Source organism: Schistocerca nitens, chromosome 4 (assembly GCF_023898315.1).
Source record: "Schistocerca nitens isolate TAMUIC-IGC-003100 chromosome 4, iqSchNite1.1, whole genome shotgun sequence".
NCBI classification, from domain to species: Eukaryota; Metazoa; Arthropoda; class Insecta; order Orthoptera; family Acrididae; genus Schistocerca; species Schistocerca nitens.
Window position 1 is genome coordinate 550220902 of NC_064617.1, and position 15622 is coordinate 550236523.

Genomic DNA, 15622 nt, shown 5'->3' on the forward strand with positions numbered 1-15622 from the left:
GATGAAGTAGTGAAGGCAGCAGATGATCAAGTAGGTAAATAGATGAGGGCTAGTAGAAATCCTTGGGTGACAGAAGAAATACTGAATTTAATTGATGAAAGGAGAAAATATAAAAATGCAGTAAATGAAGCAGGCAAAAAGGAATATAAACGTCTCTAAAATGAGATCGACATGAAGTGCAAAATGGCTAAGCAGGCATGGCTAGAGGACAAATGTAAGGATGTAGAGGCTTATCTCACTAGGGGTAAGATAGGTACTGCGTACAGGAAAATTAAAGGGACCTTTGCAGAGAAGAGAACCACTTGTATGAATATCAAGAGCTCAGATGGAAACCCAGTTCTAAGCAAAGAAGGGAAAGCAGAAAGGTGCAAGGAGTAATACTGCGTGAAGAGTTTGACAGAGCACTGAAAGATCTGAGTCCAAACAAAACCCGGGAGTAGACAACATTCCATTAGAACTACTGACAGCCTTGGGAGATGCAGTCCTGACGAAACTCTACCATCTGGTGAGCAAGAAGTATGAAACAGGCGAAATACCCTCGGACTTCAAGAAGAATATAATAATTCCAATCCCAAAGAAAGCAGGTGTTGACAGATGTGAAAATTACCGAACTATCAGTTTAATAAATCACGGCTGCAAAATACTAACGCGGATTCTTTACAGACGAATGAAAAAACTAGTAGAAGCTGACCTCGGGGAAGATCAGTTTGGATTCCGTAGAAATGTTGGGACACATGAGGCAATACTGACCCTACGACTTAACTTAGAAGCTAGGTTAAGGAAAGGCAAACCTACGTTTCTAGCATTTGTAGACTTGGAGAAAGCTTTTGACAATGTTGACTGGAATACTCTCTTTCAAATTCTGAAGGTGGCAGGGGTAAAATACAGGGAGCGAAAGGCTATTTACAATTTGTACAGAAACCAGATGGCAGTCATAAGAGTCGAGGAACATGAAAGGGAAGCAGTGGTTGGGAAGAGAGTGAGAAAGGGTTGTAGTCTCTCCCCGATGTTATTCAATCTGCATATTGAGCAAGCAGTGAAGGAAACAAAAGAAAAATTCGGAGTAGGTATTAAAATCCATGGAGAAGAAACTAAAACTTTGAGGTTCGCCGATGACATTGTAATTCTGTCAGAGTCAGCAAAGGACTTGGAAGAGCAGTTGAATGGAATGGACAGTGTCTTGAAAGCAGGATATAAGATGAACATCAATAAAAGCAAAACGAGGATAATGAAATGTAGTCGAATTAAGTCGGGTGATGCTGAGGGAATTAGATTAGGAAATGAGACACTTAAAGTAATAAAGGAATTTTGCTATTTGGGGAGCAAAATAACCGATGATGGTCGAAGTAGAGAGGATATAAAATGCAGACTGGCAATGGCAAGGAAAGCGTTTCTGAAGAAGAGAAATTTGTTAACATCAGGTATAGATTTAAGTGTCAGGAAGTCGTTTCTGAAAGTGTATGTATGGAGTGTAGCCATGTATGGAAGTGAAACATGGACGATAACTAGTTTGGACAAGAAGAGAATAGAAGCTTTCGAAATGTGGCGCTACAGAAGAATGATGAAGATTAGATGGGTAGATCACATAATTAATGAGGAGGTATTGAATAGGATTGGGGAGAAGAGAAGTTTGTGGCACAACTTGACTAGAAGAAGGGATCGGTTGGTAGGACATGTGTTGAGGCATAAAGGGATCACCAGTTTAGTATTGGAGGGCAGCGTGGAGATGAATACACTAAGCAGATACAGAAGGATGTAGGTTGCAGTAGGTACTGGGAGATGAAGAAACTTGCAGAGGATAGAGTAGCATGGAGAGCTGCATCAAACTAGTCTCAGGACTGAAGACCACAACAACAACAATAGTGTAGATCATCGTCCAGGTCTGTCTTAGACAGATATTTCGTTTAGTCAACCCATAGAAGTGAGCAGACAGTTGTTGTAAATTGCATTTGCTATGTATTGTGAAGACTGCCTACGATTATTTGCACTTAGTCGTATAGGGCCTTTTTTGTGTTATATGACATAGTGTTGCAGACTTAATAATTTAACTTGTCACAAAGATATGTGACTTTGTTACTAATTTGTTGGGGAGTTGTAGAACAGTCGTTGTCCTATCTTATTACCTGAGCCTGGGGCACAGCTGTGTGACAGTGGCAGGGAGAAACTGTCTTAGCTGTGTACTGGACCAGAAGCCGTTTTACGAACTCACAAACTCGGCCTACCGTCACAGTGGCAACTCGGCCTCCACTGCATTAGTGACGAGGCCTTTACAAAACTCTCGGCAAGGGCTTACAAAATCATAAAGGATAGCAAGTTTCACGTCAAGGTGCAAGAAAGACTCTTTGCCATTCTGCTATGTGCCATCACATTTCCAGCAATTCTCATCACTTCCTCACACCTATACGACTTGATATGCATTCGTTAAGAGTGGATACCTAGCTGAACGACCTGCACGGTTTGTAACTCGCAAGGAGATGGCCTTACATCTTGACAGTGCGAACCTTTGTGATCACTATGGAGCGCCATTTTTCATTTGGTGTTCGTGGTGGAAGTTAATGGTTTGTTGAATGTCAGCGATGTCCATTTTGTGAGGTGTAATACATACGTCTCATTGAAGGTTGACCCCAGCACCTCCTGGACATTCACTTTTCTGTCGCCCTCCTGATGCACATGGTAACTGATTAGCAGCTAATATTTCTTCCTGTCGTAATTTTAACACAACGCTTTCAGATGAGCCTTACTAAAGACTGAACTTGCGAATTCGTAATAAAGCGATTCCCTGTTAGTTGAATTGAGTTCAATTAGAAGCCAAAACAGTATATCGAAGTTGAGAGTCAAATAAACATTAAGATATGAGTATCATTCTTATTTGTGTCAAAAATGGTGAGTTACAGATTTCAACGACAGTAACATATACGGGTATATGGACATTTTTGTGAACATAGACTATTTCCAAGTTAAATATTTTATATTTTTCAAACTTTGATAAGGTAATCTAGTATCTGGTGTGTGTTGTAGGTCCTACTCGATCTCCTCCAGAAGTGCATCTGGGCTTGATATGATCTACTACATTGCCGCCACGAGTGTCACAAGCGTTTCTTCGTCTAGCACCACACTGATTCCTCCCGTTGACTGCATGCGATTTTTGACAACCATCCTCTGCTGTGCTCGACGGTCCCTGTTTGCAAGTACATGAGCTCTGCCTGGCCTTTATTTAACTGTAGCTGTTTCTTCCCACTTACATTTCACAATCACGTCATCAACAGCGGACTTGGACAGCGTCCAAGGGTTGAAACGTCCTTGATGAATTTGTTACTCGGGAGAAACTGAATGATTAGTCGACGTCAGTGAGCTGGCCTATCAGGTCTTCTATTACTTCTTCACAACTGAGAACAAACTACACCCGGCCTGCTTTTACACTGCCGGTCTCCCTCCTTTGAAATGCTGCGGTCAATTCTGCGTTAATTTTTCGTCAGGTAGTGTGATGATACATTCTGTCACGATATGGTTGCGACTACATATGTATATCGTTAAGACTGAGACAAGGCACTGAAAATGTGACCTACCATCAGGACAACAGTACATACCAAAGGCTCCCAGCCGGTAGTTGATGGTGACGAGTATGACACCGTAGGAGACGAGGAAGTCTGGTCCGTACTCGCGGTCAGAGCCCCCACCACGTACGAACCCCCCGCCATGCACCCAGAACATGACGGGCAGCTTGGCGCCCTCTTCTGGCACTCCCGGCACGTACACGTTCAGGTAGAGGCAGTCCTCCGAGCCGCTGCCGTCCTCTTGGACGCAGTCGCTGCCGTACTGGGTGGCGTTCCGCACTCCCTTCCAGCCTGCTGCTGGTTGCGGAGCCTGTGACAAAGGGAACAAAAATCGTACCGCGATAAACTATTGTACTAGGCGATTTATGGAAGCTGCGTTGTAATCTTAGAGACATTCTTTGAAATAGGAAGAATTGTGAATATTTTGTGGAACTATACCAGATGATAATGATTTATTATACAGACATATCTTCGATTTTTGAAATAAAATCATTTCATATCACAAGATTATATTAAAATAAAATCATTATCATATTATGGCTTTTTCTTCAAGAAACAGTAAAACAAAAGATATCTTGAGATTGACGAAAGACCATCCAGAATCACTACAGGCTGTAGCAGTATACGAAATTAGGTGCCGGTATTACATGGGAGGCTGGTCCTGCAGTCAAAAGACTTTTAAAACAGCATCAACGACGTGTACGCCTCAATAACACAACAGCCTCAATAACACAAGTCAACCGTAAAGGAATGTAGGGAAATACACAGTCGAGGTACAGAGTTAGTTAATTTTCGCATTTCGGTTAAAGCATAGTATCAGTGGAAAGAGAAATTAGAGCGCTAGCAGAAATTGTTAGACGTGCGAACCGTTTCGATTGTGACTACGTCGTTTGGTTCCTGGTGACTTGCCTGTCTGTCCTCGGTGCTACGATGACGCCTGTGTTGCACCGGTAAACTCTTCGGCAAGTCAAAGCAACGTTGATAAATAGTCAGTGATGAACGTTCGTGGCGGTAAACATGGAAATAGTCTCCTTAAAAATCGAAAGCTTGACAGTGCGCCACAGCCAGCAGCCTGTTCCGGGAAGAAAGACTCGTTCCATTATCTAACATGAGAAACTTCTATTACTAGTTCAAGCGAGAGAGATTAAAAGAAACTCTGAAATTTGGTGGATAAAAGCATATGGAATGCAAAAATAACGGCTTTTCATCACACAACTGGGCAGAGACGAATATTTTCCCAAGTGATCTGTCGATTAAGCTATTGATTCAGTTGCGTTGGCTGACTGTTCCGTAGACTCTTGCTAGAATATTTTATACGTTACGAAGGAAACACACACGGCAATGATGTAATGCTCTACAATATTTATTACAAATATTGTTCAACATTTGTTATCAATATTGTAGAATATTACACCAATGTCGTGTGAGCTTCATTCATAAAGTATTAATATAATATTAGAAATGACTGACTCATTTATAACAAACCATGTTCGTTTTATTTTTAATCTCTTATTCGTACATCATGTAACCCGTAATACGGAAACAGTAAGACACTGCATCAAAAATTTCGTTGAAAGAAAAATTGAGCGAAGAAATATTCTTGTATGGAACATCTTCGAGAATATTTTATGCAAGGATATCGTCATGAGAAACTCTTAAGGCAGATTAGTGTTTAACTCCTCCTCCAAGTCGAGGTCATTAGAGATAGAGTACAAGTTCTTGTTGGGGATGAGTGAGAAAGAAACTGGCCTTGCTTTTCGTAAGGAGTGTTTCAGTATTCACCAGTATTTAGGAAAAGCTCAGGAAATCTCAATCTGGAGGACAGGACGGGGTTTGAGCCCCCGTACTCTAAAATACGAGTGCAGTATTTTACCTTTGCGCCTGGCTATCGGAAGACCATGAACAGACTGAAATCTCGAGTTGGTAGATAGAAGGTTAATATGATATTCAGTATGACTGTGGAGAAGACCAGAATGTTCATCATATGCTTCAATGCCTACTGCATCTAGCCTCGAACAAGAAGATGAACTTTATCAAGGAACAGAAAATGCATTGGAAGTGGCCAAGTTTTGGTAAAAAATAATACAGTCATAAATGTGTGTAATATACAAGTTTTTGGTGCGAGAATAAACAATTCGTGCTGTGAAGGGTTTCCAATCCATCCTGTTCCCAGATAAATTTGGTTACGTTTCCACCATAACAAATTTCGTAAAGTATCGTAAAGTACATTTTCACTGTCCACGGAGCACCTCTCAGTTTGTGAATGGTTTCGCATGAAAAGTTAACTTGATTTATCTCCACCAGGTGGATTAAAGGAAGAAACGATGCAGTGCAGTGTTGTACTGCTAGACGTGTTAGCGTTGTTCGATCAATACGCGAGTGTTACGGAATTACTCTGTGAATTCAAATAGGAATCCCTTGGGAAACGAGGACGTTCTTTTCACGAAACGCTATCGAAAAAGTTTAGAGAAATTGCATTTGCGATAGACTGCGGAACGATTCCACTGTCAATAACGGATATCTCGCATAACGACAGCAAAGACAAAAGAAGATATTTTTCCCTCGTTCCATCTGCCAGTGGAATAGGAACAGATAAGGTAACATGTTACAGTGGTACAAGATACCTTTAGCCAAGCACCATACGGTGGCCTACGGCATATGTACATAGATGTAAACGCCGCCTGAATTTAGGTTTCTCTTTTTTCTCCTGAACCGTTTTAGATGATCCTTTGAAAACAAAGCGCCAGATTTCCTTCTAATTGTTATCTTATCGAGCCTGTGCTCCATAGCTAATGACTCACACGGAGCCCCTTGTGCGCGAGGTTGCAAGTTCAACTTTTAGTAAGGCCCATTTGAAAGTGGTGTGTTAACAATTATGACAGGAAAAATATTAGCTGCTAATGACTCACCATGTGCATCAGGAGGGCGACAGAAAATGTGTCCGGGAAGTGCAAAGATCAACCTTCTATAGGATGTATGTACTACACTTCACAACATGATCATCGTCGATATTCAAAAAATGTTCATAGCAAACCATTAACTTGCATCATGAATACCGAATGATAAACGGCGCACCACAGTGTTCACAAAGGTTTGTAGCATCAAGATCGGAGGCGACCTCCTTGGGAGTTACAAACTATGCAGGACATTGAGCTAGTTATCCACTCTTAGAGAATGCATATACACGCATATTGGTGTAACGGGGTGTTGAGAACTGATGGAATGTGTGGCGTGAAACAGAATGCGAAACAGTCTATTGTGGAGCTTGTCGTGAAGCTGGAAATTCTATAAGGCGTAGCTGTAAATAGTATTACAATATGTATTACAGGCACGGAAAAAAACAAACATTCAGGGGCTGAATTTGTCCAGTGGTTTCATATGTTATGAACAGCAACGTCACGCACTTTCTGAGAGGGTTTATTTGCTCTAAAGGAGGATGAGTTTTACACTCAGGCCAGGCATGGAGAACAATCAAGTCAATAATATTAGGCATGGATGGTGGACAACCTGTTTCAAGGATTTATTCCAGGAAAATTGTCTAAATTTTCATATAAATGTGAGGTGAGGATGCAACCACATGAATTATGGCGTTTAGATATAAAAGCTTCTCAACAGGAAGCGAGGAGCTGGAAGATAAAGAAGGCACCAGGCTACGGATTAGTACGTCCAGAGCTGGTAAAGTTTGGTCCACTTAAATTGTTTGATATGCTAAGGAGGTTCTTTGAAACAGTATTAAATGGAGGTGTTCCATGGAATGGAAAAAAATGTTAAACAAGACTACTGGTGAATAATATAGGGCCAGTACTGATCCAAATAATTATAGGGGATTGACAGTGATCCATTTCGTTGGAACACTGTACTCGAAGTTACTGAAAGATCTGCTAGGGAAAGAAACAAGTTCACAAGAATTAAGAAGAGCAAGTAGGATTCCCAGCCGGAAGATATGTGATGGACAACATCGTCACAATGCAACTAATACGTATGTGAAAAAGCGTGCAAAGGCTGGACTGGAGACGCATATTGCACTGAGTGACCTACAATAGTGTACCCACCAACAAACTGTGGGAAAAGCTGAAAGAGATAGTCCAAAGTTTGCAAAAGGGTGTTAAGAAATTGCAAATGACACAGTGAGAGTAAGGATTGGGAATAGTTGGGCAGAGGTGAATATGGGTCTGCGACAGGGATGAGGGCTGTCGTCGACTGTGTTTAAGCCGCATTTAAGAGCAATCCCGCATCTTGACACAGAGAATGCCAGGTTATGAGAGTGACAGTAGAGGACAGCAAGATATTTAGCCTTTATTTTGCTTGTGAACTAGTAGAAGATAAGGATGACCTGAGACATATGATAAGAAAGCTTTAAGATGAATACAGTAAGGCTGGTCTGAGTATCAACGTGAAGAAGTGTGTAGACTTGGCTCTTTATAACGGGAAAAAATAAATAATTTCGAGATAGATGGACAAGTAATTGCATGTGTGTAAAAGGCAAAGTATCTTGAGGTATTATTTCATAAACAGGGTCCAAGCAATGATGATATCACTAATATTATTAATAAAGGACGACCTGTAACAAGGGCAATGAACTCTGTTCAGTGGAACCAAAAGATAAAACTCTGTTCTGTGGAACAAAAAGATAAGAAGAACATTACAGAAGAGAACGTATAAGACTACAGTCTAGAGTGTAGTTTTGTACGTATCGGAAGCCTGGGACGTTAGGGAAAAAAATCTCCTAGCCGTTAAGACTTATCTCAAGCTGTACTAGGATGGATAGGATGAGAAATGACGTAATCCGACAAAATATGAAAGTGGTAGTGATAACTGTGACAACATTCGACAAAAACAGCTGATGTGGTTTGGCCGTGTGAATAGGCTGAATGAAGATAGGATATCAAATAGGATATTACGACGGATACCATCCCAGCGGAAGAAAAGGAGTCGCTCACGACGCAACTGGCAAAATGAGGTGAAGGAGGCAATGCAAGCAACGAATATGAATGTTGAGGAAAATCAACACAGAAGAAAATGGCGATTAGGGGCGGAGAAGTGGCATCAACTGTAATCCTCAAGAAGAAGCAGAACAGAAATCAAACAGAAGCAAGTTATTTTGACCAGATATTAGCCAAAAGCAGTGCTCATACCATAGTTGTAGTTCTCTTACGCCCATTTTCCCACCCTTGCTTGTTGTGACGTAAACATTCCTTCTGTCACTTGCAAGAACACGTACATGAGAAAGAATAGAAGGTCACAGAGCACCTCCAACTTCTCTCAACACAATAAATAACCTTCCAGTTGATTTATTATCCAGATTAACTGTCGGCATAATTGTATACGAATACACTGAGGCATTGATGTTATTTGATTTTGATACAACTCTCTTGGTACCTCTAAAAAAATGGTGCAAATGGCTCTGAGCACTATGGGACTCAACTGCTGAGGTCATTAGTCCCCTAGAACTTAGAACTAGTTAAACCTAACTAACCTAAGGACATCACAAACATCCATGCCCGAGGCAGGATTCGAACCTGTGACCGTAGCGGTCTTGCGGTTCCAGACTGCAGCGCCTTTAACCGCACGGCCACTTCGGCCGGCTTGGTACCTCTAAATGCCAGGGTTAATTTTATATATGTTTCCTTTTCAAATCCCGGTTGGTCTTTCCTGAACGATGAGAGAAGTTTCGCTGCGTTTCGGGCCGATTCCGCAGTTTGCTGTGCATCGTCAAGTTGATGCTTTGTTTGAAATTTCGTTACCTTACGTCTTCCATTTCTATGGGGCTGTCTGAAGTTATGCAACCATCCACTGCTTCCCTTTATATCACCGTAATCTATGTAGCGCAAAATTTGATGTGCAATACGTCGTAGGTCGCTACCACTCACATTCTGTAAACTGTATTTAGCATTTCTGAAACATGCAAACACCAGTTCTTGTAACAAGTGAGCCTTGTCCTCCCTTGAATACTCGTAGTTTTTCTTATGCACTATACGGTCATATTGCTGCAGACTTATTCGAAATCTGTTCGTATATGCATTTTTTAATATGCTCCGGATGATCTTTCCTTTTTGTAATTAATTGTTGGACAATGATTGCCCTTTACTACATTTCGCTCAAGACGGGATTTGTGACTCCTTTTTCGACAAGGGTGATGCACTACATGGTTCGACACCTGTTTTACTATCACTTTCACTTGTGAAGCATGTATAGTCATCATTGTACTCCACACGTACACTGTCCGTAAGGTGGAGCATATAAGACACCAACCAGTCCACTGACTCATCTTGCAGGGACGCTAATGTTTCATCTGCCACTTCTTTCTCAGTCTGCAAAAGTTCTTGGATTCCTGTTTGACGAAATGTCACCCTTGGCAGCTGTTGTAGATACAATTCAAAGTTTGCTTTCAATGTCAACGGACATTGCTCTGCTTTGTATGAACATCACTAGCACTGTAGCACTGTTGTGAGGTACTAGTGGACTAAGCAACTACGCTCTGCAGCTTCGTGCTGTGGTCACCCTTGGGTTCCTCTAGCCCGACCCTGCTGCCACTAGCAGACAATATTACGTGTTAGATAGTAACTAGGACGTCGACTGTCATAAACGTCATTCACCATTTGCGACCACGCACTCGATGGGTTCCTTGTTAGTTCTCGACTGTACGTTGAAACATTATCTTCCTTCATTTCTCATTCATTCACACAGTACGTACCTAGTTAACACCTTCATCATGGACTAAGTGGTAATCGCTCACCGACTAAGTGTCAGTCAGCATCAGGTTGTTACTTATCACTGTCTGCTGGCAGTAAACTCACAGCGAAACGCAGCGCTCCAACCGGCGGCTCAGCATACGGGATTCCAAGGAAAGCCGTGTACGTTGTGTTGTAGAGGCTGGTTTTTGTGGTTCCCAGCAGCGTGCCCTCGTCCACGGTCACCAGTATATCTTCAGCCTGAAGACAAATTACATATTTACTATAATTTATATAGATGATTTACCAACAGCATCATCCACATTCCTCAATGATGTAATTTTGATACCTGAAAATAGGTTCTTGAGTATTATGTTCCTATACCTGTGCACCACTTCCTTCAGTTTTGTGCGGAAATTGCTATCATCAACGATAATCAAATAATATCTGTTGGGTGTACAAGGAATGACAAGTTCACTAACGCCGGCCGCGGTGGTCTAGCGGTTCTAGGCGCTCAGTCAGGAAGCGCGCGACTGCTACGGTCGCAGGTTCGAATCCTGCCTCGGGCACGGATGTGTGTGATGTCCTTAGGTTAGTTAGGTTTAAGTAGTTCTAAGTTCTAGGGGACTTATGACCACAGATGTTGAGTCCCATAGTGCTCAGAGCCATTTGAACCATTTTTAGTTCACCTACCCCGTAATACATAAGGTGAAAGTGATTTAAACCGACTTGCTCTTCGAGGTGCTCAGGACAGTGAAACAAATATATTTCTCTAATGTCATATTTTCCTGCGATGACGTTTTAAACTAGTAGATGGTGTTCCGTTTTGAAGAAAGTTAATCAAACCAACCAATTCTGGGACGTTTCATGGGACATTGAAAACACTTTTCTTGTGAGGCACCATTTTAAGAGGACATGAGATCTTACTTGCAGTATCCAAAAAGTAACAGGAACAGTTTTTAATTCTTTATCATCAAGAGACAAGACCCTATCACAATTACTTCTATAGCAGACGTTCAAAAATGCCTCCATTGAATTGTAAACAAAGATTACACTGGCAGGCTATGTTGTATCTAATACAGTCAGAGATTGCAGGTGTGTCCTTAATTTCTCCTACTGCTACTACTATTGGGGCAACAGATCCTCTTCTAATTCAACGAGGGTTTTGTAAACTAGGTTGCCGGCCGAAGTGGCCGTGCGGTTAAAGGCGCTGCAGTCTGGAACCGCAAGACCGCTACGGTCGCAGGTTCGAATCCTGCCTCGGGCATGGATGTTTGTGATGTCCTTAGGTTAGTTAGGTTTAACTAGTTCTAAGTTCTAGGGGACTAATGACCTCGGCAGTTGAGTCCCATAGTGCTCAGAGCCATTTTTTAAACTAGGTTGCGCATCTCTGCCAATACAAAAACTTGCAGTGGGGTCAAGTGATGAGCTCGAATAAATGTGGCATGTGGATTAAACTCACAACAAATACGCGCGCTGTGGATGATGAAGAACGTCTCCTGCCAAAACGTTGCTGCAACTGTAAATAACACAGAGGACGGAATTGCAGGATGCATTTGATACTGTTCCGGGTACTACAACGAAAACTGTGTTCTGTCTGGATAATCATCTGGTTCCAGGTTGTACACACGCTATAAGTGAAATGGATGCAACAATACTGATCAGGAAGGACGTTTGTTATACACTCCTGGAAATTGAAATAAGAACACCGTGAATTCATTGTCCCAGGAAGGGGAAACTTTATTGACACATTCCTGAGGTCAGATACATCACATGATCACACTGACAGAACCACAGGCACATAGACACAGGCAACAGAGCATGCACAATGTCGGCACTAGTACAGTGTATATCCACCTTTCGCAGCAATGCAGGCTGCTATTCTCCCATGGAGACGATCGTAGAGATGCTGGATGTAGTCCTGTGGAACGGCTTGCCATGCCATTTCCACCTGGCGCCTCAGTTGGACCAGCGTTCGTGCTGGACGTGCAGACCGCGTGAGACGACGCTTCATCCAGTCCCAAACATGCTCAATGGGGGACAGATCCGGAGATCTTGCTGGCCAGGGTAGCTGACTTACACCTTCTAGAGCACGTTGGGTGGCACGGGATACATGCGGACGTGCATTGTCCTGTTGGAACAGCAAGTTCCCTTGCCGGTCTAGGAATGGTAGAACGATGGGTTCGATGACGGTTTGGATGTACCGTGCACTATTCAGTGTCCCCTCGACGATCACCAGTGGTGTACGGCCAGTGTAGGAGATCGCTCCCCACACCATGATGCCGGGTGTTGGCCCTGTGTGCCTCGGTCGTATGCAGTCCTGATTGTGGCGCTCACCTGCACGGCGCCAAACACGCATACGACCATCATTGGCACCAAGGCAGAAGCGACTCTCATCGCTGAAGACGACACGTCTCCATTCGTCCGTCCATTCACGCCTGTCGCGACACCACTGGAGGCGGGCTGCACGATGTTGGGGCGTGAGCGGAAGACGGCCTAACGGTGTGCGGGACCGTAGCCCAGCTTCATGGAGACGGTTGCGAATGGTCCTCGCCGATACCCCAGGAGCAACAGTGTCCCTAATTTGCTGGGAAGTGGCGGTGCGGTCCCCTACGGCACTGCGTAGGATCCTACGGTCTTGGCGTGCATCCGTGCGTCGCTGCGGTCCGGTCCCAGGTCGACGGGCACGTGCACCTTCCGCCGACCACTGGCGACAACATCGATGTACTGTGGAGACCTCACGCCCCACGTGTTGAGCAATTCGGCGGTACGTCCACCCGGCCTCCCGCATGCCCACTATACGCCCTCGCTCAAAGTCCGTCAACTGCACATACGGTTCACGTCCACGCTGTCGCGGCATGCTACCAGTGTTAAAGACTGCGATGGAGCTCCGTATGCCACGGCAAACTGGCTGACACTGACGGCGGCGGTGCACAAATGCAGCGCAGCTAGCGCCATTCGACGGCCAACACCGCGGTTCCTGGTGTGTCCGCTGTGCCGTGCGTGTGATCATTGCTTGTACAGCCCTCTCGCAGTGTCCGGAGCAAGGTTGGTGGGTCTGACACACCGGTGTCAATGTGTTCTTTTTTCCATTTCCAGGAGTGTATTCGTCTTATTCGTCCCCAAGTTACCCGCAGTTGCACAAGCGCTGATGGAATGATCTTCCTCTACTTGTTGGACGGCAGTTTCTTAAAGCTGCAGAGTCCTCGCTGTGCGACTCAGTACCAGTCCAGGTAATCTGCTAAATAATGCAGCCTGACGCAGATACTTATACGCAGCAGTAAATATCAGATGTTGTGGGGTATGTCAACAGGGATATTTTTGTTGATAAACCCTCTGTGCTGGTCGTCCATTTAATTCGCTATGTGATGAACACCAACGGCATCAGTGTGGTCACTGCAAGAGTATCGCTCCATTAGTAAACAAGTGCTGTGCTGGGTCAAAACGCACAAGTGAAGTAGGTCCTCTACCATAAGCAGGAACCGTTGCATTAAGAATTTGCAACTGAAGAGCGAATACACCATCTACTGGATAAAAAAATGCTCACAGAAAATTATGGCTTTAGGGAAAAATATTTCTTTTGTAGTCTTGTGCAACCCCTATGAGTTTGTCAGTTAAAATAATTTTCACCCTGTAGAAAACTTATAAATATGAGTGGGTTACAAGAAGCGCGTCCTATCAGTATAAATGGTTAAACGTGTGTGTAAATATCTGTGGATTATCATACGAAGATTGTGACGTAGATTTAAAAAATCCTAAATTCTCACAGACACTCACTCATAATTTAATGAAATATTCAAACTAGGGTTATTTTGTCGGAAAATGTCATTTTGTGGGTGTGTACAAAATACCAGTTGACGCTTTCGTGACGTTACTTTCACATATCACTGTGCGGTATTGTTTCACTCTCTGACACTGTTTCACGGTTAATTAACTGTGAGTATTGGATCAGTGTTCTTGGGAGAAAACTTTGCATTTTTCGCACTGGGATGGTGCATAAACGGTGTGGTCTCAGGGCCTTGTAGTCGTCAGAAGGCAGTCAGTGAATCTAATTAGGAGAAGCATGCCTCCTCTGGGAGATGGGCAGTTTTCGTGGAAGTGAGGCTGGTGCCTGCTTCATGCTATTATGGACAGAGCTGTTGCCCATATGGACAGAGCTGTTGCCCATATCTAGTCCAGGGACTAGATATGGGCAAGGGGACCACACTGCCACACCTGTCCTTAGAGAATATTTGTTTTTTTTTCCACGTTTTTGCCTTTTCTACATGAACTACAACGGCCAAGATACTGAGGCCAGCCAGAGGAGGAAAGTCGTTTTTGCTTCTAAATTTTGGTTATAAAATCAAACTCAGTCACCCTACCATCGCACTAGATGCTAGTGGTCAGTCTAATGCAGCAAACACTGATACATGTTGGTACCAAGGTCATGTTTCTTAATGTGCGTTTTGAATGCAAAAGTCATGAAGTTTCTGTGTGCTTCAACCCGTTTTTCTTTGAAACAAGCAATGTACACATTGGCAACAGCATTGAGTTTTCCCCTCTATGTAATTTGAAAGTAGAGATCGGAGGGCTGTCAGTAGAGAATCTGAGCATTCATCTCCAGGCCATCTTTGAGAGCTGGAGAAATGTAAGTAACACAAAGTAGCACGATCTACTTTGTCACACAACTTGAATTGCTAAATTTGGTTATAACTTGTGGCATTTTGTTGTTTCGTTAAGTCTTATATTTTGAGCTGCCAGATGAGCAGATCTTATTACGCTTTCTCCCTACAGTTTTCCACTCTTCTTTGTGCCTCACAATGCTGCTTCTATCGTTTTGTAATTTGCTTTGAGTTTTAGACACCTTTGTCTTTGTTAGTTTTACGACAGTTTATGTCCCTCATTGGAATAAATATATAACTGTTTATCACAGTCCTCCTTTATTTAAGTTTCAAGGTCTCTCACTGTTATATGGGTTTTCAATTGTTAGATGACTCACAAGTAACAAATATAGTCTCTTATATACTCCGTTTGTTGTTTTGACTGTGACGGTGTGTTCAAAGTGTACAGTGGCCAAACTCAACGATCAGTTGTATTAAGAATTCAGAGAAAAGAACGAACATGGCACTAACCTGTCTTGTGTGATCATAGCGACTATCAGTTTAATAAGTCACGGCTGCAAAATACTAACGCGGATTCTTTACAGACGAATGGAAAAACTAGTAGAAGCTGGCCTCGGGGAAGATCAGTGTGGATTCCGTAGAAATGTTGGAACACGTGAGGCAATACTGACCCTACGACTTATCTTAGAAGCTAGGTTAAGGAAAGGCAAACCTACATTTCTAGCATTTGTAGACTTAGAGAAAGCTTTTGACAATGTTGACTGGAATACGCTCTTTCCAATTCTGAAGGTGGCAG

General features: G+C 43.0%; 1 protein-coding gene across 1 annotated transcript in view; it reads right to left on the reverse strand.

Annotated features, from left to right (window-relative positions):
* LOC126252904 (juvenile hormone esterase-like) overlaps window positions 1–15622 on the reverse strand; it is a 126299-nt gene that overhangs the window by 94047 nt on the left and 16630 nt on the right. The window contains exons 2-3 of the mRNA XM_049953880.1: window positions 10352–10486; window positions 3588–3864 (exon numbers count right to left, since the gene is read on the reverse strand). Coding sequence (XP_049809837.1) covers window positions 3588–3864; window positions 10352–10486 — 412 coding nt within the window. The remainder of the gene's footprint in view (window positions 1–3587; window positions 3865–10351; window positions 10487–15622) is intronic.